Below are 26,911 nucleotides of genomic sequence, written 5' to 3'. Positions count from 1 at the left end.
ACAGAAAAGCTCATCTCACCTTAGAATCTGTAAAAGTATGAGTGACAAAAAACTATTAACAATTTATTCTTTCACGCCAAGAAAAAAAAGAACAACAACTAATGTTTTTTTTTCTGCGTGGGTTTCCTCTGGGTGCTCCAGTTTCCTCCCACAGTCCAAAAATGTGCAGGTTAGGTGAATTGACCATGGTAAATTGCCCATAGTGTTAGGTGTAGGGGAATGGGTCTGGGTGGGTTGCAGATCGGTGTGGACTTGTTGGGCCGAAGGGCCTGTTTCCACGCTGTAAGTAATCTAATTACCTACACTATAAACCTCCTTTGTCAGATTGATTTATCTTCCTCCCACCCTATAACAATATACTGATCCAATAAAACCCCCGATTAGGTTTTACAAAAAACTTCAAATTTTAAAACCAGCCAGCTGTCACTTTTCCTGCGGTATCGTCCCATCTTTTCTCCGGTCTTCTGCTTCACAGACTTCATATGAAAAGGTACCTTTCAGAGACAGAGTCTGCAGACAGTATGGTACTCTTTGCCGCACTGGTTAACTGTTCAAAATTTCTGATTTTAATACCCAAAACATTAAATCATCTCAATGGTTTGATGTCATCAAAATGTTACAATTCAAATTCAATTGGATTTTGTTATCTTGGGGCATAATTTTATACTGAGTGGCCAAATTCCAATTTGTTGTGTAACATAGCAACTCAGCTCCAGCTATTTGTTTCACAGCCAAATGTTATATTTTTTAATTTGTCAGCACATTGCACTTGTTAAGTCCTTGCCAGCTTTCACACTGCCTTAAAGGTACAGGACACACCTATAACCTCACAATACATCCTCCCTTAAGAAAAAATGAACCATCATAATGAAAAGATGGCTTCATTTTTTTCTATTCCATAACCACATTACCATGATATACGTATGACTTTAAGTTCATATTAACTTCTTCCCACACATACATAACATTGGATAGATACCAATCTCATCTATACTTTCAGTTAAATCCATGATAATGCATCTGCTATTACATTCTTACAACCCACATGTTCAATTTATAAGTTAAAAGTCTGTAGCATAAGACTCCAGTAAAATAGTCTCATTATTGTCTTGAAAGGATTCCAGAATGTAAGAGGATTCTGATCCATGCAAACATCTCCAACACATTGTTCATGACATAAATATTAAAATGTTGCAAGGCCAGTACCAAACTCAATAGTTCTTTTTCGACTGTTGAGTATTTTCTGATTTCTTTGAAATCTGAGCAACTAGCAGTTCTATTCCATCATTATCTTCCTGCAGCAGTCCAGCTCCAACTCCCATGTCACCAACATCAATTGCAACTTTGAAGGGTTTCAAAACATTTGGTGCAGCTAAAACTGGTGCGGTGGTTAATATTTCTTTTAAATTGTCAAACGTCTCCTGGCATTGTTCTGTCCACTGTAATGTTGCATTTCTCTTTAGCAAATCTGTTAATGGTGTCACTATACTGCTGAAGTTGGGAACAAACTTCTGTTCGTATCCGCTTCATGCCAAAAATTGAAACACCTCTTCAAGATTTGTTGTGGAAATTCCTCAATGGCTTTCGTCTTGGCATTCCTTGGGGTCAACCTCTCATGACCAATGTTACGTCCCAAGAACGTCATCTCTGCCTTCGCAAATTTAGTTTTGTTTAAGGTTATTACCGGTTTTGCTTCTCTTAATTGATCAAAGAGCTCTGCCAACTGTACCATGTGATCTTCTCAAGACTCACTAAATATCACTACATCATCCAAATTGACTGCACAGTTTGTCAATCCAGCCACAACTCTCTTCACGAGTTCATGGAATGTGGCAGGTGCGTTCTTCATTCCAAAGGGCATCATTTGAATCGATAGAGCCCATTTGGAGTTACAAACACAGATATTTCTTTTGCCATCTCTGATAAAGGTACCTGCCAATTACCACGCAGTAAGTTCAACTTAATAATATAACTGGCTTGTCCAACTTTTTGGAGACAGTCCTCCAATCTCAGTTCTGGCTGAGTCCGATGTCGTTATGGCATTGACCTTCTGACAATCCAAGCAAAATCGTTGAGTCGGTCAGGTTTGGGAACTAAGACAATCAACAAACTCCACTCACTCTGGCTTGGTTTGATGATATCTTTATTGAGTATGGCCTCCACTTCCTCTGGACCTCTCTAGCTTTGAAAGGATTAAACCAATAGGGACATTTTAATGAAACAGCATTCCCTATTGTCTACTTCATGCACATCCTCCCCATCTTATACCTATGTATGTCCTCATACTGCTGTAATAAACATTTCAATTGCGTTCTTTGCTCCTGAGACAGATAGTTTACTCACCTATCCTACTCAAGGATTTCCCCATTGTTTAAACATATTTTGAGGCGCATCAAATTCCACAACATCTAGATCAATTCCTCACTCTGCAGGGGAGTAACTAACACCTATTTTTCCAGTTCCTTCTCTTCTGCACTAACCTGCCGTGGTCTCCATTTTCATCTTAGGATTCTATCTTTCAGATAATAACCCTCCGGAATATTCTCTGCCTCAGTTTCGGAGTACGCAACAACATTTATATCTTTTATTGTCTCATCTTTTTGTTGCAAATCCATTCGCCTTTCAGGACTCAACACTTCTGTCTGACCCTCTGCCTGTTCAGGCTTTTCCTGCACCATTATGTCAAATAAGGTGTCCGCTAAATGAACCTCAACTCCTTCACCTTTCTCATTAGTTTTTGCTTCGTGCTGTGACTTATGATAGTGGGGTCTTGTTACTACAGTCTGGGAAAATACCAGGGTGTTTTGCTTTTAACTCCTCAGTTTCCTGATCTTCCTTGGGCTTCTCCACAAGAAGGGGTGTAAGTCCAATCTTGGGTTCTGCTAAAGCATTGCTAAGAACAAACTAGATTCCTGGAACTGATACTGTCAATCACTCCAACTGTTACTTCCCCAGTCCTGAGTTGGCACTCTCACCTGATCTTACATAGGGGAATTTCTGCCCATCTATCCCACAAATTACCACTCTCTTGTGGAACAGGTCAGAAAGAGTGCAAACTTATTCATCTCTTACTATTAGAGACTGGTTAGATCCTGTATCTCTCAAAATTATAACTGCTTGACCTTCTCCCCCCCCTGTTCTTTCTGAGGAAACCTTACCCATAGAGGCAACTTCTTTATAGAGATCAGGCACTAACTCCATACCTAGCCCCCGCCTAGGCTGTACACTCTGCTGCAGCTTCTTCACTTTTCTTGGTATTTACTATTTTCACTAATGCCACTGGCTTAGCTTCTTTTACCACATCCTTTCCCAAAGTACGTTCCTTTCATGACTTTGTGTATCCCACTTTACCACAGTGGAAACACCTGAAGGCCTTTCAGCTCCTTTCCACTCTCTTGGGCTTCTTTTTTAAGCTGTGGTAAACACTTACCAGTGTTCTCTACTCTTTGTTTCGTAGTGTAGGATCTCCACTTCTCCCAACTTCTATCACTCACAGGATGAAATTCTTGCTGTTAAGATTGTCATATGCATCAACGTGTATTCATCTGCTAACTCTGCTGTCCTTCTCACTTGCTGAACCTTTTGTTAATCCACGTGAATTATCATCATCTCCAGAAGTGAGTTTTTAAACTCCTCCAGCAGAATAATCTCTCTTCAAGTCTCATAGGCCTTATTTATTTTAAGGTCTTATCTGAACTACTGTGTTTAATTCTTTCGAACTCAACCCAAGTCTGACCCGATTCCTTTTTTATGTTTCTGAACCGCTGTCCATATGCTTCTGGTACCAGTTCATAGCACTTAAAATAGCCTGTTTCATAATCTCTTGACCCCTCATCTGACAGCACTCTAAATATTTCACTAGCTCTGCATACCGGTTTAGCCTGAACTAGCATTACCCGCAAGTCCTCGGATCACTCCGTCTGCCTAGCGAACTTTTCAAATGAAATAAAGAAAGCTTCAACATCTTTCTCGTCAAAATATGGCAGAGTTTTGACATATTTGTATGTATCACTACCTTCTGCCTTAATCTCCATCCTGTTAACTTGACTTTGCTCACTAAGTCGGAACTTCTGAAGTTCAAATTCTCTCACTTGTTCTCTCTCCCTTTCTTCTGTTTCTCTGTCTCTCTTTGCTCTTTGTACCCGAGAACCTTCTCTTGCTTTCTCTCTCTCTTTACTCAGCTAAGATCGTTTTCTCCCTCCCTTTGTTTATCTTGTAACTCCATTTTCCTCAACTGTAATTTCAGTTTTTCTAACTCTACTCCACTTATCAGTTTCTCTGACACACCTAAGTGTTTGAGTAATTCCTTTACAATTTCAGCTTTACTTTATCCTTGGTTAAACCCAATTCTAACCTATTTGCTAATTGTAAAAGTAAGATCTTTTTCTTTCTTTCTGAACTTTCGTGGCAAATGTAAGAATCATCTTCAAACCCCAGAACCTTTTTAGCATTTTTAAGAGCCATTTCTCTCACTTTTAATTTAACCAATCACAAGTAACCGAAGTTAAATGAATTGTGTCACCTGCATGGAGTCATTGAGTCACCAGATATCCTAACTTAATCTCATCCAATTTGCCAGCATTTTTTTTTAAAGATCTATGTCACTAACCGCAAGTCTTTATATCTACTGAGCTTTATCGTACCCCAAATCTATTCAAGTCTGTTCAAATTTCGGGCTTGATCTGTCCAAACGGTTCAAATCACTGACCTGAGCCCCCAAACTGTTACGACATGGGATAAACCAGACACACAGAAAAGCTCACCTTGCCTAGTAATGTATAAAATTATGAGTGACAAAGAACGATCAAATCCCACTATTTAAAGAAAAATGATCAATTTATTCTTTCACTCTAAGAAGAAACGAACATTAAAGAACAAGTATCTACACTGTAAACCTCCTTTGTCAGATTGATTTATCTACCTCCCACCCTATAACAATACACTGATCCAATAAAACCCCCGATTAGGTTTTACAAAAAAAAAATCAAATTTCAAAAACAGCCAGCTGTCACTTTTCCCTTGGTATCTTCCTGTCGTCTTTTCTTCAGTCTTCTGCTTCACAGACCTTATATGAAAAGGTACCTTTCAGATAAAGGGTCTGCAGACAGTATAGTGCTCTTTGCCGCTCTGGCTAACTGTTCAAAATGCCCGATTTTTATACCTTAAAACATCGGATCGTCTCATTAGCTTGATGTTATCAAAATGTTAAAATTCAATTGGATTTTGATATCTTGGGGCATAATTTAAACTGGCCAAATTCAAATTTTTTTTAGATTACTTACAGTGTGGAAACAGGCCCTTCGGCCCAACAACGACCCGCTGAAGTGCAAACCACCAAGACCCATTCCCCTACATTTACCCCTTCACCTAACACTATAGGAAATTTAGCATGGCCAATTCACCTAACCTGCACATTTTTGGACTGTGGGAGGAAACCGGAGCACCCGGAGGAAATCCATGCAGACACGGGAAGAATGTGCAAACTCCACACAGTCAGTCGCCTGAGGCAGGAATTGAACCCGGGTCTCTGGCGCTGTGAGGCAGCAGTGCTAACCACTGTGCCACCGTGCCGCCCAATTTGTTGTATAACATAGCAACTCAGCTCCAGCTATTTGTTTTACTTTTTACATGTTACATTTTTAAAATTTTCAGCACACTGTACTTGTTAAGTCCTTGCCAGCTTTTATTCTCTCAAAGGTACAGTACACACTAACAACTCCACAACATTTGGATAATGATTAAGCTTAGGTAAGGCGAAATGCAATGGAGTTCAATTATAAGGGCATTTTTTTCAGGGAATTCTAGAATCTTCAACATCCCAAGCTCTTCCCAGAGTCATGATCCTGCATGGTCCCGGCACACAACTGCAATTTGCAGTGTACCAGCATGTACTTGGCCAGCAAAACATCTGAGTCAATGACATTTTTCTTCTGCTGCCATGTAATAGTTGATAGCTTTAAGGGTAAAATTCCAGTTTAGAAGGAATCGAGTGCTGTGATCGGAATTTACACACATTTAAGCAGTGTACCAGAAAATACTGCCAACTATTACAAGACAGAATGTGATGCGTAACCCCAAGTCCTGAACTTAGTAGAAAGCAGTGGCTTAGGATTCCTGTAGAACAGTCGCAGTATTCACACCTCTGAGGTGGAAAGCCTGGGTTCAAGTCCCACCTGCTCTAGAGTTATGTCACAGCAACGCTGAACAGGTAAATGAGGAAATATCTACAGCAGCAGGTAGAAGATATATGTTCTATATAGTCTCCCCAGTTCACACTATGTATACCCTTGTAGCTTCAAATAAACATTAGTATTTCACTAATCTTGTAATGCAATTGGTCTATTTACATCAAATAGAAGAATGTATCAAGGATTATTCCAAAATGAATAACAAAGTCTCAATATGTTCTCGAGTTCTGCAACCATAATGCTATATCAGTATATCACATTGTTGGCCATTATGAAGGTAACGTTTCAGAAAAATTTTTGAAGAGAACCTTAGTTGAATGAATTTTCTTCTGAGCTTCTATCTAAATATTTTACAAGTAATGGTAATGGCTGCAGAGCTTTACTAAACATCTCACTTTTACCAAAGTGAGAGATTAGAAAGATTAGATGACTTCAGGCAAGGCTGGGCAAGTACACAGTGGGTTAGCGTGTGTATGATCACACAGGGAACAAACTATCTGAAATGCATCAACAATCCTTGGTTCCCCTCCAAGGTGATCTTTTTGATATAAGCGACTCGACTTACCCTTGATTATGCCCTACAGCAGAAACATTGAAATACTTCCCTGAAGTACAGCAGGAAATTAATGTATGTACAAGCCAGATATAGGGAAAATTGTTTAACCAAGCAGAACATTGCTTCACACTTCTCTTAAGCTCAATGTTGTTAAAAGCAAATGTGAAATTATTCAAAATTAATCATACAAATTTCTCTGCGACTACAAGAAACTGACCATATTTGTCTACATGCGGTTGATGGTTTTGAACATGAGCCAGCATGGACTCAATTATCATACTCAGAGTACAGCAGGTTATCTTCAGAAATTCTGTGAGTGCATAACACTATATACATGACTCATGTAATCACAATTTAGAAAGCAATCAGAATGTAGAACTAAATATGGACAACAGCACTGAATGCATAACATTTTTGACATAATACAGATAGGCAAGTTACAAATATTTTTCTGGAGCTGGAAAAGATCAATACCATACCATAAATACGATAGGCTGTGTAATATGTTGGAGGGTGAAATCTGAGTGTTTAAGGACAGTTCATACGTTTAAGACGATATTCCTTCAAAGAGAGCCAGATTAGAGAAAGCACAGATGAGATCTAGAGTTTCTGAACTCAACTGCAAATTAACAAAGCTTTCAATCAAAAGGGAATTTTTCCCAAGAACAATGCAAAGTCTCCAGAGTTTCAAGCAAGCCATTTCATTAAGTCCTTCTTGATCAACGAACTTTCCTGATCATCTGAGCAACCCCATCCCCAAGGCTGGTATTAGGAAATTTCAATAGTAATGCTCCTAACATTGACACCCTGAGCATCGTATTCACGACTACCAACTCCTTGAACAAGTACCCTTTGTTTTCTCAAGCATTTCAAAGTTTTAACTTGGATTCCACGACTGCATGTAAAACTGAGGGAAATCTCTTGGGAATCCCAAATACATTACACTGAAGGGTTTATCAACAGCTTTTGGCCTTGGTTCATCCACAAATAAATCAAGGAGGTCTGTGAGACAGGATCTTCCCCTTTTAATGGAATCTCAACTGCAGTTTGCAACATCATCATCACGTTTATTGCTGATAACCAATTTGGAATTTTACACAGATTTACTATCTCGGCAGTGACGTGTTGTATTTGCCATAATTTGTGTTTACATTAACCAGCTTCCATTTCACTGGTACCTGTCCAACTTTAATTATCCTTCAGTGATGATCATCAATCTCACCAACGTCACTCTGTGTAAACATGCTCTTCTTTTTTGGACTCGATAGTTTTCAGGCCCACTTGCATCAATGAAAACATTAGGTGGTACAATTTCAAAGAAGAGTTTTGTCACTCAAAATAAGCAAAGACCCAAATTAGTGCAGATCTGAATTAATTGCATAGCTTAGCTGGAGTCATTAAGTACAGAAGGCTTGATTGCTTACTTGCAATAATATTTGAAGCTTCTAATGACAAGTGCAAGTAAAGAGAAAGTACTTTGTTAACCTTTGTGGGTTTTTGAGGAGGAAACACATTCTTACAAATAAACCCAAGTAATCCTCAGCATCAGAAACCATCTCTTAAACTATTACTTTCAATAACCATAATCATTTTGGTCAGAATTCACTTTAATTGATACGTAGCCTGTCCATTTGAATATTGAGACTTTCAGGATGCCGCTCAGCTCTCACTGAAGAGTTAACTGCAAGCAGTTTTTTTAGTTTAAAAAGACCAAACAGAACATCACAAGTTACTAATTTACAGAAATGTCACTGAATTTATATTTACAGTATTTACAAAGTCCACTAAAAATAGCACAAAATAGAAAAATCAATTTTTGCAAGGTTTATAGCTCAGGTTGAGGTTTAGGGTGTAGGTTTGCTCGCTGAGCTGTAGGTTTGATATCCAGACATTTCATTACCTGGCTAGGTAACATCATCAGTGGCGATCTCCAAGTGAAGCGAAGCTGTTGTCTCCTGCTTTCTATTTATATCTTTCTCCTGGATCGGGTTCCTGGAGTTTGTGGCGATGTAATTTCCTGCTCGTTTTCTGAGGGGTTGATAGATGGCATCTAGATCTACGTGTTTGTTTATGGCGTTGTGGTTGGAGTGCCAGGCCTCTATAATTCTCTGGCATGTCTTTGCTTAGCCTGTCCCAGGATAGATGTGTTGTCCCAGTTGAAAAGAATTCCTAGAGGCCTGGCACTCCAACCACAACGCCATAAACAAACACATATTTAGATGCCATCTATCAACCCCTCAGAAAACAAACAGGAAATGACATCACCACAAACCCCAGGAACCCCATCAGGAGAAAGATATAAATAGAAAGCAGGAGACAACAGCTTCGCTTCATTTGGAGGTCGCCACTGATGATGTTACCTAGCCAGGTAATGAAACATCTGGATATCAAACCTACAGCTCAGCGAACAAACCTACACCCTAGAAAAATCAATTTCAAGGACTAAAAGTGATCAGACTCAAGTGAGTTACCTTATACTTCAAATAGCATCCTAAAATATATCTAATTATAAACGACAAATATCAGTGCCGGAAGGCAAGAAACTGGACTGCCAGGTGCAGCGATCAATGTAAATAGTCAATCACATCTTCAATTGCAGAAACCTGGTACTTTGAACCTCATTTGTTACCTTTTAATAAAAACCACATTCTTTTGTGTTGCTTTATTTGCTTTCTATCATCGGTTATTCCGAAGTCTGATTTCTGAAGGGCTGACTGCCTTATCAAATATTTTATTGCCCTTTAATGAAGCACCCAAGGCAAAGTGCCAATTCAAGTGGAAATATGCTTGAGACACATGCATGTGGAGGGCACCACCAGCCTCTGGGCAGAGATAAATCACTTACAGCAGAGTGTGATTAATAGCAAGCTGCTCCTCACAAACAAACAAACCAATGATAAGCGTGATGCAGGTAGCCCAATTCATTAGGTTTACACATTTACAAAGTATTTTCTTTCTTTAACATTGATTTTAATTTGGAAAATGTACAGAAATGGCTCTTACACATTTCCCATTTTAGATTTAATGTAAAAAAGAGAACAAACAAATGACACATGCATTTGCAGAATCTTATGACTGGGAGATTAGGTGAAACATCTAAGGATGCCTAGGGGTGACTGACACACCTGCAAAACCATTTACAGGTTGCTTGAGACAGAGTATGATCATAGCAAAGGTCTAAATAGGGAAGGACATGGACAAAGGTGAGGTGATGCAGGGAGGGAGAAGGAGGAAAAAGAAAATTCCAACCAACGACAAATACCAGTATATTGTGAAGCTCAATGGATTATGTGTAGCATTTAGCATAACTACAAATAATTCTTTTGGGACTTGTATTTATTTTCACTTGAATACCACACATTTCTTCATGCTACAATAGTTTACTGTGAACTTAAAGAACTTCTGCTCTGCAATAACTTCAGTCCATTATGTATCTTGAAGCATATCATTTATAATTCCTCAATTAAAACTTAAGGTTATGGTCCAATTATCGAGTATGATACGGCATCCATAATTTTGAGTTTCTAAAAAACATTCTCCATTCTCACAAATGTGCATGACAATGATAATGAAATGTTAAAATGAAATAGTCAGCCTTACATAGGTTTTAAAATGAGGAACTCTAACAAGCTCCTTCTTAAGTGCCACTGGAAATGGAAGGTACAAAGCACTACACTCCTTTGGGAAACCCAATACCTCTGACAATTATCTGGAATGCAAAAACTCGATTTCCACTGAAGGTCAAATACATCCTTCAGAATGGTCAGGCAGTTTAAAATTGTTGCAGATTTTAATCTCAAGACAATTGCCTTCCTTTTAAAATGTCTTCCAGTTCAAGCTTACACACATTAATACTGCTAAGAAAACAAGTCAGCATCGCAACAATTTAGTGGCAAATCTAAGAAATTACGGAGATTCACTCAGTAGAACCAGCACTGATAGACCACAATACTCACAGGGACGTATTTCCAGACATTTTCTTCATTTCTCACCTCTGACACCGAAACTAAATAACTACATGTCAGCCATGGCAACCAGGTAATTACAATTCACAATATTTTGTAATATTAAGAGTATACTAAAAAAAATTCTGACACGAAGTTCTGCTTCCACTATACTTTTTAGTTTTCATACTATTAAGACCACAAAACGTTGGGTATCTTCAAGCTTCACATTAGCCATCTATTTATGTTCCAAATACCTCATGCTTTCTCAAAAGGTGTCTGAGCAACCTTTGCTTGCTCCAGTTAGTACTGCAATGTCAGTTACAAAACTGAAGCAGAACATTATTATTTAAAAGTTCTAATGACTTCGTTGTTTTCTGACACAGAAATAGCAAGCCAAACCATATCAGACTCATTATCACTGCATTCACAATCCAGTGAAATTACATTCAAAGTCCTCCAAACTACACAATTATTCCTAATCAGAAGTTACGAAAAACAGATCTTGGACATCAAGTTTAGATCTTAAACAAAAATTAACAATTTATTACTAGTAAAGCAACTTTAGCAGAATACAGATAAGCAAAGGTAGTCTTATTAAATTCTAATACTCAACCTTCTTTGAGCATAACCCCCAAATTCATCCACAGTCAAGCAGGCATACACAGTTAAGGATGAAATTAAACATAAATAAATTAGTCATTTCCCTGTCCATAATCAATTTCACATTATGGATACTAGAATTTTATAAAATCCTTGGCCAATAGGTTGTTTATATCTTAGTAGAGTGTAGTCTTGGTTGAAATCCAAAGTACTGGTTAATGCAAACAGCTTCTAAAGACTTCCAGAGACATTTACTTATTTCTGACAGGCTCAAATCCTTTTGTCAGAACATTCAGCAATTATATATCTGAAGAAAAAAGTAGACAGAGAGCAAAGTCAAGCAACACTGTCTCTGGAAGTCTCCAAAAATCACACTTCCTCCTTCCAAGTCCAGTCAGAACGAGTTCTCTTTTGACAGTCTCGTCAATCAACATTATTTGTGGTTGGCTGCTAAGAACCCATGGGATTGAAGGAAATATGACTACTTGGGTGTGGAATTGGCTGAGTGGCAGAAAGCAGTGGGTGACAGTTGAGTTGTGTTTTTGTGTACAGCGGGGTTTCATAAGGATCAGAGTTGATGCCCTGTTTTGGACTTCCCCAACCGTGGAAGAAGACCTTGCCTATTTACTCTATCCATACCCCTCATGATTTTACAAACGTCTAAAAAAGGTCATCCTTCAGCCTACACACTCCAGGGAAAACAGCCCCAGCCTATTCAGCCTCTCCCTATTGCTCAAATCCTCCAACCTTGGCAACATCCTTCCAAATCTTTTCTGAAACCTTTTCAGTTTCACAACATCGTTCCTAAAGCAGAGAGACCAGAATTGAATACACTATTCCAACAGCCACAACATGACATCTCAACTCTTATACTCAATGCATTGATCAATAAAGGCAAGCATAACAAATGCCTTCTTCACTAGCTATCTACCTGCAACTCCACTTTCAAGGAACTGTGCACCTGCACTCCAAGGTCACTTTGTTCAGCAACATCCTCCAGGACCTTAGCATTAAGTGCCTAAGTGGTGCCCTGATTTGCCTCTCCAAAGTGCAACACCTCATATTTATCTAAATTAAATTCCACCTGCCATTCCTTGGCCCATTGGCCATCTGATCAAAGTCCCGTTGTACTCTAAGGTAAGCTTCTTCAATGTTCACTACATCTCCAATTTTGGTGTCATCTGCAAACTTACTAACCATACCTGCTATGTTCATATCCAAATCATTTACATACATGACGAAAAGCAGTGGACCCAGCACCAATCCTTTTGGCACACCACTGATCACAGGCCTCTAGTCTGAAAAGTAACCCTCCACCATTACCCGGTGTCTTCTATCTTCAAGCCAGTATCTGATTAGCTAGTTCTCCCTATATTCCATGTGATCTGACCTTGCTAACCAGTCCATCATGAGGAACCTTGTCAAACTCCTTATTGAAATCCATACAGATCTTATCCACTGCTCTGCCCTCATCAATCCTCTTCATTACTGCAAAAAGCTCAATCAGGTCAGTGAGACATTTCTCACACACAAAGCCATGCTGACTTTCTCTAATCAGTCCTTGCTTTCCAAATACATGTAAATCCTGCCCCTCAGGATTCCCTCCAACAACTTGCCCACCACCCATGTCAGGCTCACCTGACGATAGTTCCCTGGCTTTTATTTACCATCTTTCTTAAACAGTGACACCATGTGCACCAACCTCCAATCAACAGAACAAACTATTGTTCAAAGTTCAATTCTTAACCTCAACCCTCTGTTCCAACCAAAAAAATGAAAAAAATAGAAGGAAAACTCTCATGGTCTCTGCAGTCAGAAGAAACGACATGGCAAATCACCACTCTAGCTAACTCAAAGTCCAAACACATTATGTCAACTTTGTGAGACAAAACGAGACTTCATAGCCTTAAAAAAAATTCCAACATAAAGCCAAGTAAGTTCTACTCAAAACAAAAGCTTGTTTGGCAGCTGGTTCATTGATAACAGTGATCAGTTTTGAATGGGTATGAAATGGAGTGGCTGAAATACTTTTTGGAATTTAACTTCAGCTTAAGAATCCCTGCTTTTATGTGTAGTGTCAAAATATCAAATCAAATCATTGAATGATCAGAACTCACTAACCAGCGTTGTAAAGCACTGTACAAATAGCGGATTTTGATCATAAAGTCAACCGTGCGCTTAGAAATTAGACATTTTTCCATGAAAATATTTTACACAGTGTTGTTCAGAAATACATGAAGATACAGTACAGTAGATCTACACAATTTTACAATTAATTAACCCTTTTGCACAAAGATAATACCAGCTTTCATACACAAAAGACAAATCACTTAGGCTGAACACACACTAATGGATGGGAACTGTACTTGCTGACTACAGAGAATCTAAACAACATTTTACAGTGAAAGCTTGAGGCAGAAGTTGGAGTGATGACCCAGGTGACAATGATTACAGCACTCAGCAGGTTTAAAGTTATAGTCTGGCACTTTTGTTTGGCCATCAACTTATTCGTGAGAATATACTTAACTGAAAGAATCGCACTTCAAGGACATTCAATGTGACATGACAGCCGGTGGGGCCTGACCACCAATTGCTCATGCGGTGGCATCAATTTCCTTGCTTGAACACTAAACTGCTCCCAGCATCTTTCTATCCTAACTTCTTCTGAACCAAAACACAAATACAAATACAACTGCACATGTGCTAATTTTGTAACACCATCCTTTTTGCCACTATTTGTTTTGACCCAATTGCAGAAACACTTTCACCAAAACAAACCTCAAAAAAAATTACAGAACAAATATTTGTTGGAATGAATTTAAAAGACATATTGATTTTGCTGACAAAACTTAAATGAAGACAAACTGGAGAACTAACCACTATCTCATCAGAAAGTGCAGACTCCAAAACTAGAAAAGGCTGTAAATTGGGCATGTGTGTCTAAACTTGATGTTCCTGCATCTTTCACTTTGATATAATTCACCTTGAAAGGTTGCAACCTATAAAACCTGTGAAGCTTATGCTGCTTTTCCCACAAATCAGTGTGAAATATTTCCCTCTTGCTGGAACACTAGTTGGACTTTTGAACAGCTTTGAATTCTGACAACAGCATCTTGCCCTCCCATAGTAAGATTGCAAACTTACTTTGAGCACTGCATCTGAACCACATGCTCCCTCTTCAAGCACAGATGGCTATGAGTGAAGCCAGAGAGAGGAAAGCAGAAGAACCAAAAACTCTTTTGCAGAGCAATCCTGTCATCGATAATTTGTAAATAACTTGTTCAGACATGTTATAACACAACTCTGACGCAGGGTGAGCTTGAATCCAGGTTTTCTAACACAAAGGCAGGGAGGTTCCACAATTGCCCTCTTCCAAAGTCCAGTGAGCATCACCTGTCCTCAATCAACTCTGCAGCTGTTCCAATTAATTCTTCAGGCTCCTGAGATGCAATGGCAGTGTTTCTGCCTCTGGGTCAAGAGGCCAGCTTCAAGACCCACTCATTCCAGGGATGTGTAATAACATTTTCAAACAGATTAATTAGGAACCAAAAGAGAAAATGCTGGGAAATCTCAGCAGGTCTGGCAGCATCTATAAGGAGAGAAAAGAGCTGATGTTTCGAGTCTAACTGACCCTTTGTCAAAGCAGAAGAACCAAAAACTCTTTTGCAGAGCAATCCTGTCATCAATAATTTGTAAACAACTTGACAAAGGGTCAGTTAGACGCGAAACGTCAGCTCTTTTCTCTCCTTACAGATGCTGCCAGGCCTGCTGAGCTTTTCCAGTATTTTCTCTTTTGGTTTCAGATTCCAGCATCCGCAGTAATTTGCTTTTGTAGATTAATTCAGAATATCTTCCGCTTGATTTTTAAAGGGACTTTCATTTCTAATCCCGATATTGTGTGGGTTTTTGAAACCTCAAACTTCTAATCAGAAGCCAGTACTGCCCAATGAAGCTCTTCAATAATCTTCACATAAACAGAAATATTTGAGAAACAGATTATTGTCAGTATTCCCAAGCCCGGCAGATTCTAAAATAATTTTTCACTTAAAAAAGATATCATTGCATTTTCATTTCTGAATTGTATCACCAATTTTACCATCACATATTCGGGTAACTACTGCCTTCTCCCGCAGTTATCGCCAGCACTGTTGCCGGAATCAATACCCTAGTTTTAAAATATTTTGTCCATTCTAGTCTAACAATTTTGCCTGACATTCTCCTCTTCAATATTTTCAAATGCTTTGTCACTAGATTATTACTTACTTTTCCATTGCAAGCTAGTTAATACACTTGCATTTCCAGGAGCTCTCAAAACCCACTGGTCTTCCATACCTCTCATATCTTCAAGATGTTGCAGAACAGCCTTGGCTGCGACTCTGCCTCTGGCTCTCCCCTTATGTTTTCCTTTACCCATTCCACCCAGGCTCAGTGGCCACTTGTATATCATCTAATCACACTTTGCCAGTTTACCATCTCTTGATGTAACAGATGGATCCACATCTACCAAAGCCAGAGTGCAACTTGAATAATTTTCTATCTGAACAGTGACTCAAACAATGCATTAACTCTAGCCCCAAGGTATCTGTATCAAAAAAGGAGCTTAAAAAATTGATCTATTCATATAAATGAAGAACTGTGGATTGTCAGAATCAGAAACAAAACCAGAAACTGCTGGAAAAACTCAGCAAATCCGGCAGCATAACAGAATGTCATTTTGCTTTCTGAAGTACATAACTATGCCCCCAAATATCTAAAACTGTAATAATTTATCCAGAAAAATTAAGTCATAAAACAGCACAAGGTTCAATTTTTTTTTCCCCAGTACATACCTTCCACCATGGATTTGTTTTGGCTTCCTAAAAGAAAAGGTCAAGAAAAGAAGAGTTAACATTTGATGTACAAGCAGAAAAGAAAGAACAGAGTCAACCCACTGTTGCTTAATATTTCAGTAGTATTGCTATTTATTTTGAAATGGTGATTGTGCTGTAGAATCATTGAAATCTACAGAACAGGAGGCTGGCAATTTGGCCTTCATGTCTTTGCAACCTCTGAAAGATCGATTATGCTGTCCCAAATATTCATCCTTTATCTGTGATCTTGCTAGTTCCTCATCCCCAAATAAGTGCCAAATTGCCTTTCATGATAATTCACTTTCACCATATTTTCAGGTAGAACATTCTAAATCCTAAAATTTTAGTGAAAAAGATTTTCAGCGTCCCTCTGAATCTTTTGTCAATAATTTTGAATCTATTACCTAGTCGCCACAAGCAATGATTTCCCCTCTATTTACTCTATCGAAAACTGTTGGAATTTTGAAAACCTTTACAAGGTCACCACTTAGCCTTTGTGACATCACAAATAGTCCAAACGTTTTCAGTCTCTCCTATGAATGACAGAGGTCCCTCAACTTCACTAATGTTGTGGTAAACCTCATACATACCCTTTGTCAAGTCTTCACATTTTTCTGAAGCATATTTCTAGAATTTTTGATGATATTTAAACTGAGGCCTAATCAGGAAGTTCTGGCATGATTTATTTGCTTTGATCATGCCATGAAGAATTAAAGGACTACATTATATTAATGTTTTATTGAACTGCAGAATCAGCTATTTAAGTTATTGATCTACATATGAAGCAACACATGCAACTTCATAATATTCTTTTAAAAAAAGGTAAAGTTATGAACAATTTTTAGACACAGAAGCAGACTCAACTATAAAAGGGAATGTGATCTTTTACTCGCTTTTCATCTTGGCCAACACAGAAAAAAACGTGTACTTTGTGCAACAGCAGATAATGAAATAACTTTTACCCAACAATTTGAAATAACTTTTACCCAACAATTTGAAACATTCAGCTGAAAAATGGAAAATGTTATTTGAATAACCAAGTGTTTAATTTCGAAGCACGAAATTCCCACTTTGCATATTATTTGTTTTCATTTATGTGAGAATTTAATCATTTCTGCACTCAGCTCTAATCAGTAATAAGGAACAACAACAGGTAACAGAATTCATCGGGGAGTGAGAAGATAGGCCTGTTGATAATGATATTAGAGTTAATGCTATGTTAGGGATGGGGGAAAACAAGAGTGCTACTTATTTTCAGTGATTGAACAAATCCAATTTAGATTTTCTTACATAAACATTTTGACATCAAATTTCCCAATCTATTATCATTGAAGATTATGAACTATAAAATAACCCTACACAGGAGGCCATTTAGTCATTGAGTCAGTCCTTGCTAATTAAAAAGCAGTTAGTCCAAAGCCCCTGTTCTTTCTTGACAGTCTTGTTAATGTTTCTGAGGGGGCATGATGGGGTGATCAGCTTTGACAGCACCGATTCATGGAACAAAACTCGAGTCTGGCAACATAATATGGACCAATACGGTCATGGAGGTAAAATCCCAAGCTCAGTATTGAGTGGGAAGGTAAGGCTAAAGCTTGCTCCTGGAATAATGGCTTCGTGCCAGGAAGAGGATGGCCACAAAATTGGTTGACAACACTGATTCATGTATTTCTAAGTCATTTCAGTGTAAAGTACTTTGTGCTTAGTGTCTGGATATGAGCCTGTCTCGTGAACTGTATCACATCTTATAATGAATACAGGACAACTCTTGTTTTGAAGCAGCTTTCAAATTTTAGTTATGCTGAAAAGCATCAGATTATGAAGTTAAAAAAAAGTCTCTAAACTTGGTATTCTTTGATGAAAAAAAAAGAGTGGCTTGCCTTGTTTTTGACAAACTTTGAGAAGTCAGAAGGAGAGTTGCTCGTCTTTGAATTCCCATCTTCTGACTTGGTCTTGTAGCCGTGGCATTTAGATAGCTCATCTAATTAATGCCAGCAAATGACAACCACCAGGATCTTAATGCTGGAAATTTCAGCAACAATAATGATCTTGAACTACCATAAGGACATGGTTTCATTCTTTCTTTTAGGTTTGTACTAAGTGAGCTGATGCTACAAAATAAACTGCACTGCAGAAGGTAGTGCTAATCTTTCATTAGAAATGCAGTAAACCCCGATGATGAAACCACTGCAAACAAATGGATGTGAAAGTCAACTGTTAAACAGGCTTTAGATTCAATGTTGAGGGAGTGAAAGCCTCTCAACAAAAACTGACGTGATACTGCCAATCATCTCTAAGGGTTTGCAAATCTGTGACTTGTAAAATTTCAAGTCTTTGAGGAAAATAGAAGAAAACAGCAAAAAAATGCTGGGGCTAGAATAGGATTCTTCAAGAAAGCTTTGCCTCACCTGATACCATCAGTAATTTCAGCGCATTATAAAGCCTGCATCTGCTCAGTGATAGAATATTGTAGTCCTCTGCCAAGCTATAAAGAAAATAATTCTTACCAGTAAAGTCCAAAGCCAGACCTGTGACCTCAGGAGAATAGCTTATTCCATGACAAAATACACCAGATAGAGGAACAAACAATACATTTGAAAGATTAACAAGCAAGTAGATAAACAAAGATTATCTGTGGAGACCAGACCTTCTAACTTAAGTGAGGATTATGATAGCTGCATTTCCATATTTTGAGAATGAAGATTTTCCTGTGTCTTACTCTCTCCCTAAGGGAGTTTAAACATCACCTGAAATTCTGTGCTTTAAATAAAAAAAATTAAACGGCTTCACCAGAACGACTCCAAATGAACCAAACCATGGAAAATCCAACTTGCCATTTGCTCTTTCCACATATCAGACAGTAGTGAGACATAGCACAGTGGTCTTACTTAATCTCATGCTAAAATTCAAAACTGAAGGAGGGTGCAAATGAAGCTTATGACTGCCCACAACACTATTAATGGAAGGTTGGAGAAAGTGAGGATTGCAGATGCTGAAGCTCAAAGACGAAAGTGTGATGCTGGAAAAGCGCAGCAGATCAGGCAGCATCCGAGGAACAGGAGAATCGACGTTTCGGCATAAGTCCTCCATCAGGAAAGATTGCTGATGATGGACTTATGCCCAAAACGTTGATTCTCCTGCTCCTCGGATGCTGCCTGACCTGCTGTGCTTTTCCAGCACTACACACTCAACTACGAGTGGAAGGTCAAAACTATAGCTGGAGCAAACAGTTGCACCAGAAATTATTTCCAGGACCTCTGGAAAGCATTCATGAAATGTCAGGTTTTTTGGAGTGCCGATGCTGCAGCTAAAGACCTTATTTTCAGGATTTTCATACAGCTAACAGAATTTCAAGTACAATCTAAAGAAGGATGATATCCATTATTGAGAGAGATTGATTGGGCGAAACGACAACCTACTGATATTCCCGTGAGACCAAACTTTCAAATGCATCGCAGCTGGTAGAACTTAACATCAATAAAAATAGATCTCAAATTAAAAAGGTGTAATTGTTTGAATAAAACTATTGTTGTCTTAAAAACCCATTTCACCAATAACATTTGGGCAAAGAAATTGTCGTCCTAGCCTAGTCTGGTTTACATGCGACTCCAGAACAAAGGCAATGTGATTGAATCTTAACTACCTTGGAAATGGCCTCCAGCAAGTCACTCAGTTGCATCAACTGCAAGAAAGTCTTTTAAAAAAAAGAGGAAGGCAACTGGATGGACCACCTGGCATCGACTCATGCACTGGGATGATTTTTGGGATGGCAGGACTGACATATGAGGAGACCAGGTCAGTTGTGAACTTTACAAATTGGAGTTGAGAAAAATGACTGCTAAAGAAAGTTGTTGAGACTATACATTGAACGATTCACAAGATGAGACAGACATATTTCTTAAGCAGAACTGTGGCTCAGTGGTTAGCACTGCTGTCTCAGTGCTAGGGACCCAGGTTCGATTCTAGCCTCAGGCCAACGTGTGAAGTCTGCACATTCTCCCCGCCTAGTGTGGGTGTCCTCTGGGTGCTCTGGTTTCCTCCGACAACCCAAAAGATGTCCACGTTAGGTGAATTTACCATGATAAATTGCCCATAGTGTTCAGGAATGTGTGGGTTAGGCGCCTTAGTCAGGAGTAATCGTACAGTAATAGGTTAGGATAATGGATCTGGGAGCGTTGCTCTTTAGAGGGTCAGTGTGCACTCGCTGGGCTTCTATAATTCTAAGAGTAAAGTGATCAAAGGGTAGTGAAAGAAAGGAGGAAGAGAGTGTTGAGTTAGCTGATAAGCCATGATCATATCAAATGGAAGAGCAAATGGCCTACTCCTGTTCCTATTTTGTACGTTTCAAAGGGAGTGGAGTATCATAGGGAGATCTTGTTAAAGTTATGAAAGTTAGCCATTCGACATCTGGAATACTGTTAACAGTTTTGGTCTCCATACTTCAGGAAAGATGTAGGTATTGGAAGTGATTCAGAGAAGGCTCAACAGGTTCATTCAGGATTTGAAGAGAATTTCTTTTGAAGAGAGGTTTTGTAGGTTGGGCACACACTCACTAGAATTTAGAAGAATGAGAGGAGACCTTATTGAAATACACAGGATGCTTAGGCGGCCTGAGGGGTAAATCCAGAAATACTGTTTCCCCTTGTGGGAGAGTCTAGTACTGAAGGACATCATCTCACAGTGTGGGGTTGCATGCAGAGATGAGGAAAATTTATTCATTTGGAGGATAATGTCCATGGGATCCAAGGGTATTTGGCTAATTGGATTCAGAATCAGCTGAGTGGCAAGAAGCAGAGGGTGATGTCAAGGTGTGTTTTTCCAATTAAAAGTCTACATCAACTGAGGTGCTGCTGGACCCTTGCTATTTATGGTTTATTCAAATGATTTAGACAATAATTACTAAGTTTGCAGATGATAAAAACATTGGTTGGATGGTAAATAGTGATGAGGATAACCTTCGATTACAATAAAGATATGGGTGGGCTGGTCAGGCAGGCTGATCAGTAGCAAACTCAATTCAATCTGGATAAGCGTGAAGTGATGCACTTGGGCAGGATAAACATGGAAAAGGAATACATGATAAATGGTATCACCCAGGGAAGCACTCAGGATTAGAGAGACTTTGGTATGCACATACACCAGTCCCCTAAAAGTATCAGATCATGTGGATAAAGAGGTTAAGAAGAAATAGTGATAATTTCCTTCAGTAGCCAAGGCACAGTTGAAGAACCGGGAGGTTAGGCTGGAACTGTACATAAATTTGTTGCTGATCACAGCGAAGGTATTGCGTGCAGTTCTGGAACTGACAATATAGGAGGGGTGCGATTACAATGGAGAAGTTGTTCAGAAGATTTACCAGGATGTTGCCTGGGCTGCAGGGTTTTAATTATGAAGAGAAATTGGAGAGACTGGCGTTGTTTTCCTTCGAGAAGGAGGAATTAAGAGGGGACATGATTGAGAAATATGAGGGGCAGACTCATCATAGACAGGAAGAAACATCTCCCTTTGATGAAGAAATCAATGACATGGGGCATAGATTTAAGGTAAGGGGCAGGAGGTTTAGAGGAGATGTGAGAAAAAAATGTTTTCACCCAGAGGGTGGTGAGAATCTGGAACTCACAAATGACCATCTTCAACAAGACATCATCTAATGATCTCCCCATGACATTAATGGTCAAGCTGTTCAATGATTTGCACAGTACCAATATCCTTAGGGTTACCACTGACTAAAAACTTAATTTGATGAGCCATAATAAATAATATGGCTACAAAAGCACATCAGGGGCTCAGAATCCTACAAACAGTAACTCACCTCCTGTCTGTCCACCATCCACAACGAGATCTTTCTGGACAAGACCTTCAGTGAGGTTATTACACCAATCATGCCAGAAGAGAGCAGACGATGAGGAAGGCAGAGAGGAGACAGGTGCAAGAGACCCCGAGAGAAGTACCTGTCAGGAACAAGTTGAAGCTTTTGGAAACAGTAGAGACTGATGACACTGTCAGTTCACAAGGCGGCCAGGTCTGTCAATCAAACGTTGGCGCAGAGGCAGAGCGGAAGAGTCGGACATCGCACAGAGCCGTGGTAATAGGGGACTCCATCATGAGAGGAACTGACCGGGGTTTTTGTGGCAGCAGACAGGATTTAAGGATGGTGTGTTGCCTTCCTGGTGCCAGGGTGAAAGACATTGTGGACAGAGTGCAGGAACTTCTCAAGGACGAGGGTGAAGAGCCAGAGGTGGTGGTACATGTCGGCACAAATGATGTCGGGAAGAAGAGGAGGAACATACTACAGCGAGACTTCGGAGAACCAGGAAGAATGCTGAAAAGCAGGACGTCGAGGGTGGTTATCTCCGGTTTGCTTCCAGTTCCTCGGGCTGGTGTGGCCAGAAACAGGGAGATAATGGACTTGAATGTGTGGTTGGGGAACTGGTGCAGGAAGCAAGGTTTTAAGTTCTTGGATCACTGGGGTATATTTTGTGGTAAGCATAAATTCTACAAGAGAGATGGTTTGCAACTTAATAGGTTAGGGACCAGCATTCTGGCAGGCAGGTTTTCTACTGCAACACCGCTACGTTTAAACTAAGTAGCGGGGGGGAGGGGACAAACTAGATGTTTAAAAAGGAAATTGAAGGGAAAAGTTAGAACAAGGGAAGTCAAGAAAGACAACTGTATCAATGAGGCAGAAAACTCGGAAAGGGATCATGCTGTAAGGTTGAGTGAAATAGGGGTTGATGGGAAGGGTGAGAGCAGTAACAAATTAAAAATACTATACATGAATGCAAGAAGCATTAGACATAAGTTGGATGAGCTCGAGACTCTTTTGGAAATTGGCAGATATGATATTGTGGGGATAACTGAGACGTGGCTTCAAGTGGACAGGGCCTGGGAAATGAATATTCAAGGCTACACGTGCTATCGTAAGGACAGACTGACGGGCAGAGGGGGTGGGGTGGCTTTGTTGGTAAGGGAGATTATTCAGTCCCTTGCACGGGGGACCAAGAATCAGGGGATGTAGAGTCAGTGTGGATAGAGCTGCGAAATACTAAGGGTAAAAAGACCCTCTTGGGAGTCATCTACAGTCCCCCAAACAGTAGTCTGGATGTCGGATGCAAGTTGAATCAGGAGCTGAAATTGGCCTGCTGCAAAGATGTTACTACAGTTGTTATGGGGGATTTTAACATGCAGGTAGACTGGGAGAATCAGGATGGTATCGGACCTCAAGAAAGAGACTTTGTGGAGTGCCTCCGAGATGGATTCTTAGAGCAGCTGGTGCTGGAGCCGACCAGGGAGAAGGCAATTCTGGATCTGGTATTGTGTAACGAACCAGAATTGGTCAGAGACCTCGAAGTGAAGGAGCCATTGGGAAGTAGTGACCATAATACATTAAGCTTCAATCTGCAATTTGAGAGGGAGAGGGTACAGTCGGAAGTGACAGGACTTCTGTTGAATAAAGGAAACTATGGAGCTATGAGAGAGGAGCTGGCCAAAGTTCAATGGTTTCCTTAGCAGGGATGACTGTGGAGGAAAGGATATTTCTGTGTATAATGCAGAAGTTGCAGGATCAGTTCATTCCTAAAAGGAAGAAAGATCCCAGGTGGAGGCATGGGCGGCCGTGGCTGATGAGGGAAGTTAAGAAACATATAAAGTTAAAAGAGAAAAAGTATAACATAGCAGAGATAAGTGGGAAAACTGAGGACTGGGAAGCTTTTAAAGAGCAACAGAGGATTACTAAGAAGGAAATATGCAAAGGGAAAATGAGGTACGAAGGTAAACTGGCCAATAATATAAAGGAGGATAGTAAAAGCTTTTTTAGGTATGTACAAGGCAAAAAAAATGGTTAGGACCAAAATTGGGCCCTTGAAGACAGAAACAGAGAAATATATTACGGGGAACAAAGAAATGGCAGAAGAATTGAATTGGTACTTCAGATCAGCGTTCACTGGGGAAGACACAAGCAATCTCCCTGAGGTAACAGTGGCTGAAGAACCTGAACTGAAAGGAATTTATATTTGCCAGGATTTAGTGTTGGAGAGACTGTTAGGTCTGAAGATTGATAAGTCTCCGGGGCCTGATGGTCTACATCCCAGGTACTGAAGGTGGCGGCTCGGGAAATCGTGGATGCGTTGGTGATTATTTTCCAGAGTTCGATAGATTCGGGGTCGGTTCCTGAGGATTGGAGGGTGGCTCATGTTATACCACTTTTTAAGAAATGTGGGAGAGAGAAAGCAGGAAATTATAGACCAGTTTGTCTGACCTCAGTGGTGGGAAAGATGCTGGAGTCTATTATAAAGGATGAAATTACGGCACATCTGGATAGTAGTAACAGGATAGGACAGAGTCAGCATGGATTTCGGAAGGGGAAATCATGCTCGACTAATCTTCTTGAATTTTTTGAGGATGTAACTCTGAAGATGGACGAAGGAGATCCAGTAGATGTAGTATACCTGGACTTTCAGAAAGCTTTTGATAAAAGTCCCACACAGGTTAGTGAGTAAAATTAGGGCGCATGGAATTGGGGGCAAAGTACTAACTTGGATTGAAAATTGGTTGGCTGATAGGAAACAATGGGTCGTGATAAACAGCTCCATTTCGGAATGGCAGGCAGTGACCAGTGAGGTACCGCAAGGATCCGTGCTGGGACCGCAGCTTTTTACGATATATGTTAATGATATAGAAGACGGTATCAGCAATAACATTAGCAAATTTACTGATGATACAAAGCTGGGTGGCAGGGTGAAATGTGAGGAGGATGTTAGGAGATTACAGGGTGACTTGGACAAGTTAGGTGAGTGGGCAGATGCATGGCAGATGCAGTTTAATGTCGATAAATGTATGGTTATCCACTTTGGTGGCAAGAACAGGAAGGCAGATTACTACCTCAATGGAATCAATTTAGGTAAAGGGGCAGTACAGAGAGATCTGGGTGTTTTTGTACACCAGTCGATGAAGGCAAGCATGCAGGTACAGCAGGTAGTGAAGAAGGCTAATAGCATGCTGGCCTTCATAACAAGAGGAATTGAGCATAGAAGCAAAGAGGTGCTTCTGCAGCTGTACAGGGCCCCGGTGAGACCACACCTGGAGTACTGTGTGCAGTTCTGGTCTCCAAATTTGAGGAAAGACATTCTGGCTATTGAGGGAGTGCAGCGTAGGTTCACTAGGTCAATTCCTGGAATGGCGCGATTACCTTACATTGAAAGACTGAAGCGACTGGGCTTGTATACCCTTGAGTTTAGAAGACTGAGAGGGGATCTGATTGAGACATAAGATTATGAAAGGATTGGACACCCGGGCAGCAGGAAACATGTTTCCGCTGATGGGTGAGTGCCAAACCAGAGGACACAGCTTAAAAATACGGGGTAGACCATTTAGGACAGAGACGGGGAGAAACTTCTTCACCCAGAGAGTGGTGGCTGTGTGGAATGCTCTGCCCCAGAGGGCAGTGGAGGCCCAGTCTCTGGATTAATTTAAGAAAGAGTTGGATAGAGCTCTCAAATTTAGTGGAATCAAAGGTTATGGAGATAAGGCAGGAAGAGGATACTGATTAGGAATGATCAGCCATGATCATATTGAATGGCGGTATAGGCTCGAAGGGCTGAATGGCCTGCTCCTGCACCTATTGTCTATTGTCTAAGTCAGGAGTGTGATGGAATACTCCCCACTTGGCTGGATGGGTGCAACGCCAGCAACACAAGAAGCTTGACACCATCCAGAACAAAGTAGCCTACTTGACTAAGATTACATCCAGAAAAACATTCAGTCCCTCCACCAACAACGTTCAGTTGTGTGTATGAACTACAAAATGCACTGCAAAAATCACAAAGGCTCCTCGGACAAAGTCTTTCAAACTCAAGGGCCCTACGATTGAACAGAACATGGGCAATGGCAGCATAGGGGAGGTGATAGCCTAGCGCAGCCCAGGTAATGTTCTGGGACCTGTGTTCAAATCCAAGGCAGATAGTAGCACTGAATTCAGTTAGAATATCTGGAATTACAAGTCAAGTGATGACCAGGAAATCAGTATAGGTTGTTTAGCTAATATTCGTTAGAGAATGAACTTCCCTTCCTTACCCAGTCTGACCCAAAGGAATGTGGTTAACTCTAAAGTGATCTCTGAAATGGCCTTGCAAGCCACTCAGCTGTATCCAAGGGCAACTAGGGATGGGGATTAAATGCCCAGTATCAGCATCCACATTCCACGAATGAATGAATAAAATAAAGCAGATGCATGGGAACACCATCACCAACTAGTTCCCCTAAAGTCACTCATAGTTCTGACTTGGAAATCTAGTGCCATTCCCTCACTCTCATAAGATCAAAATCCTGGGAGTCCCTCCCGAATGGCATCGTGGGTGTACTTACACCAAATAGATCACAGTGATTCAAGAAGGCTGCTCACCAACACCTTCTGAAGGGTAATTAGGGATAGGCAATAAATGTCGGCCCAGCCAGCGACACCCACATACTATTAATGAATAAAAACCAATTCAAAGCAATTCATTCTGATGTTAATGTAAAAATTGTCAGTCAGTACCCTCTTCCACAATGCCAGCACTTCATTGGCATTTTTGAAGTCTCCTTTCTGAACTGAGAAGCTTCGAAATGGCTGCTGTCAGAAAAGCCTATGGTAATGAATAGAAAGCTCACATCTTTAAACGTAGAAGTCTGTTTGCCTGGGAAAAAAAAATTAGCACTTCAAATGACACCTTAACCTACAATTTACTGAAGCATTTGTAAAGCTTAGAGAAGTGACATAAGACATACTTTCAG

The 26,911-nt window shown here is 40.0% G+C and overlaps 1 protein-coding gene across 6 annotated transcripts in view; it reads right to left on the bottom strand.

The window, feature by feature from the left end:
- The window catches only part of LOC140481885 (double-stranded RNA-specific editase 1-like), a 317,299-nt gene that overhangs the window by 146,252 nt on the left and 144,136 nt on the right, over positions 1-26,911 (bottom strand). For 4 of the 6 annotated variants that reach the window (XM_072578507.1, XM_072578510.1, XM_072578512.1 and 1 more), the window contains one exon: positions 16,121-16,147. The exons of the other annotated variants lie outside the window; for them this stretch is intronic. In XM_072578507.1, coding sequence (XP_072434608.1) covers positions 16,121-16,147 — 27 coding nt within the window. The remainder of the gene's footprint in view (positions 1-16,120; positions 16,148-26,911) is intronic. 6 annotated transcript variants of the gene reach the window in all.

Source organism: Chiloscyllium punctatum, chromosome 10, assembly GCF_047496795.1.
Source record: "Chiloscyllium punctatum isolate Juve2018m chromosome 10, sChiPun1.3, whole genome shotgun sequence".
Classification (NCBI taxonomy): Eukaryota; Metazoa; Chordata; class Chondrichthyes; order Orectolobiformes; family Hemiscylliidae; genus Chiloscyllium; species Chiloscyllium punctatum.
The sequence above is the reverse complement of the archived record's forward strand: the minus strand, read 5'-3'. Positions and strand labels throughout refer to the sequence as shown.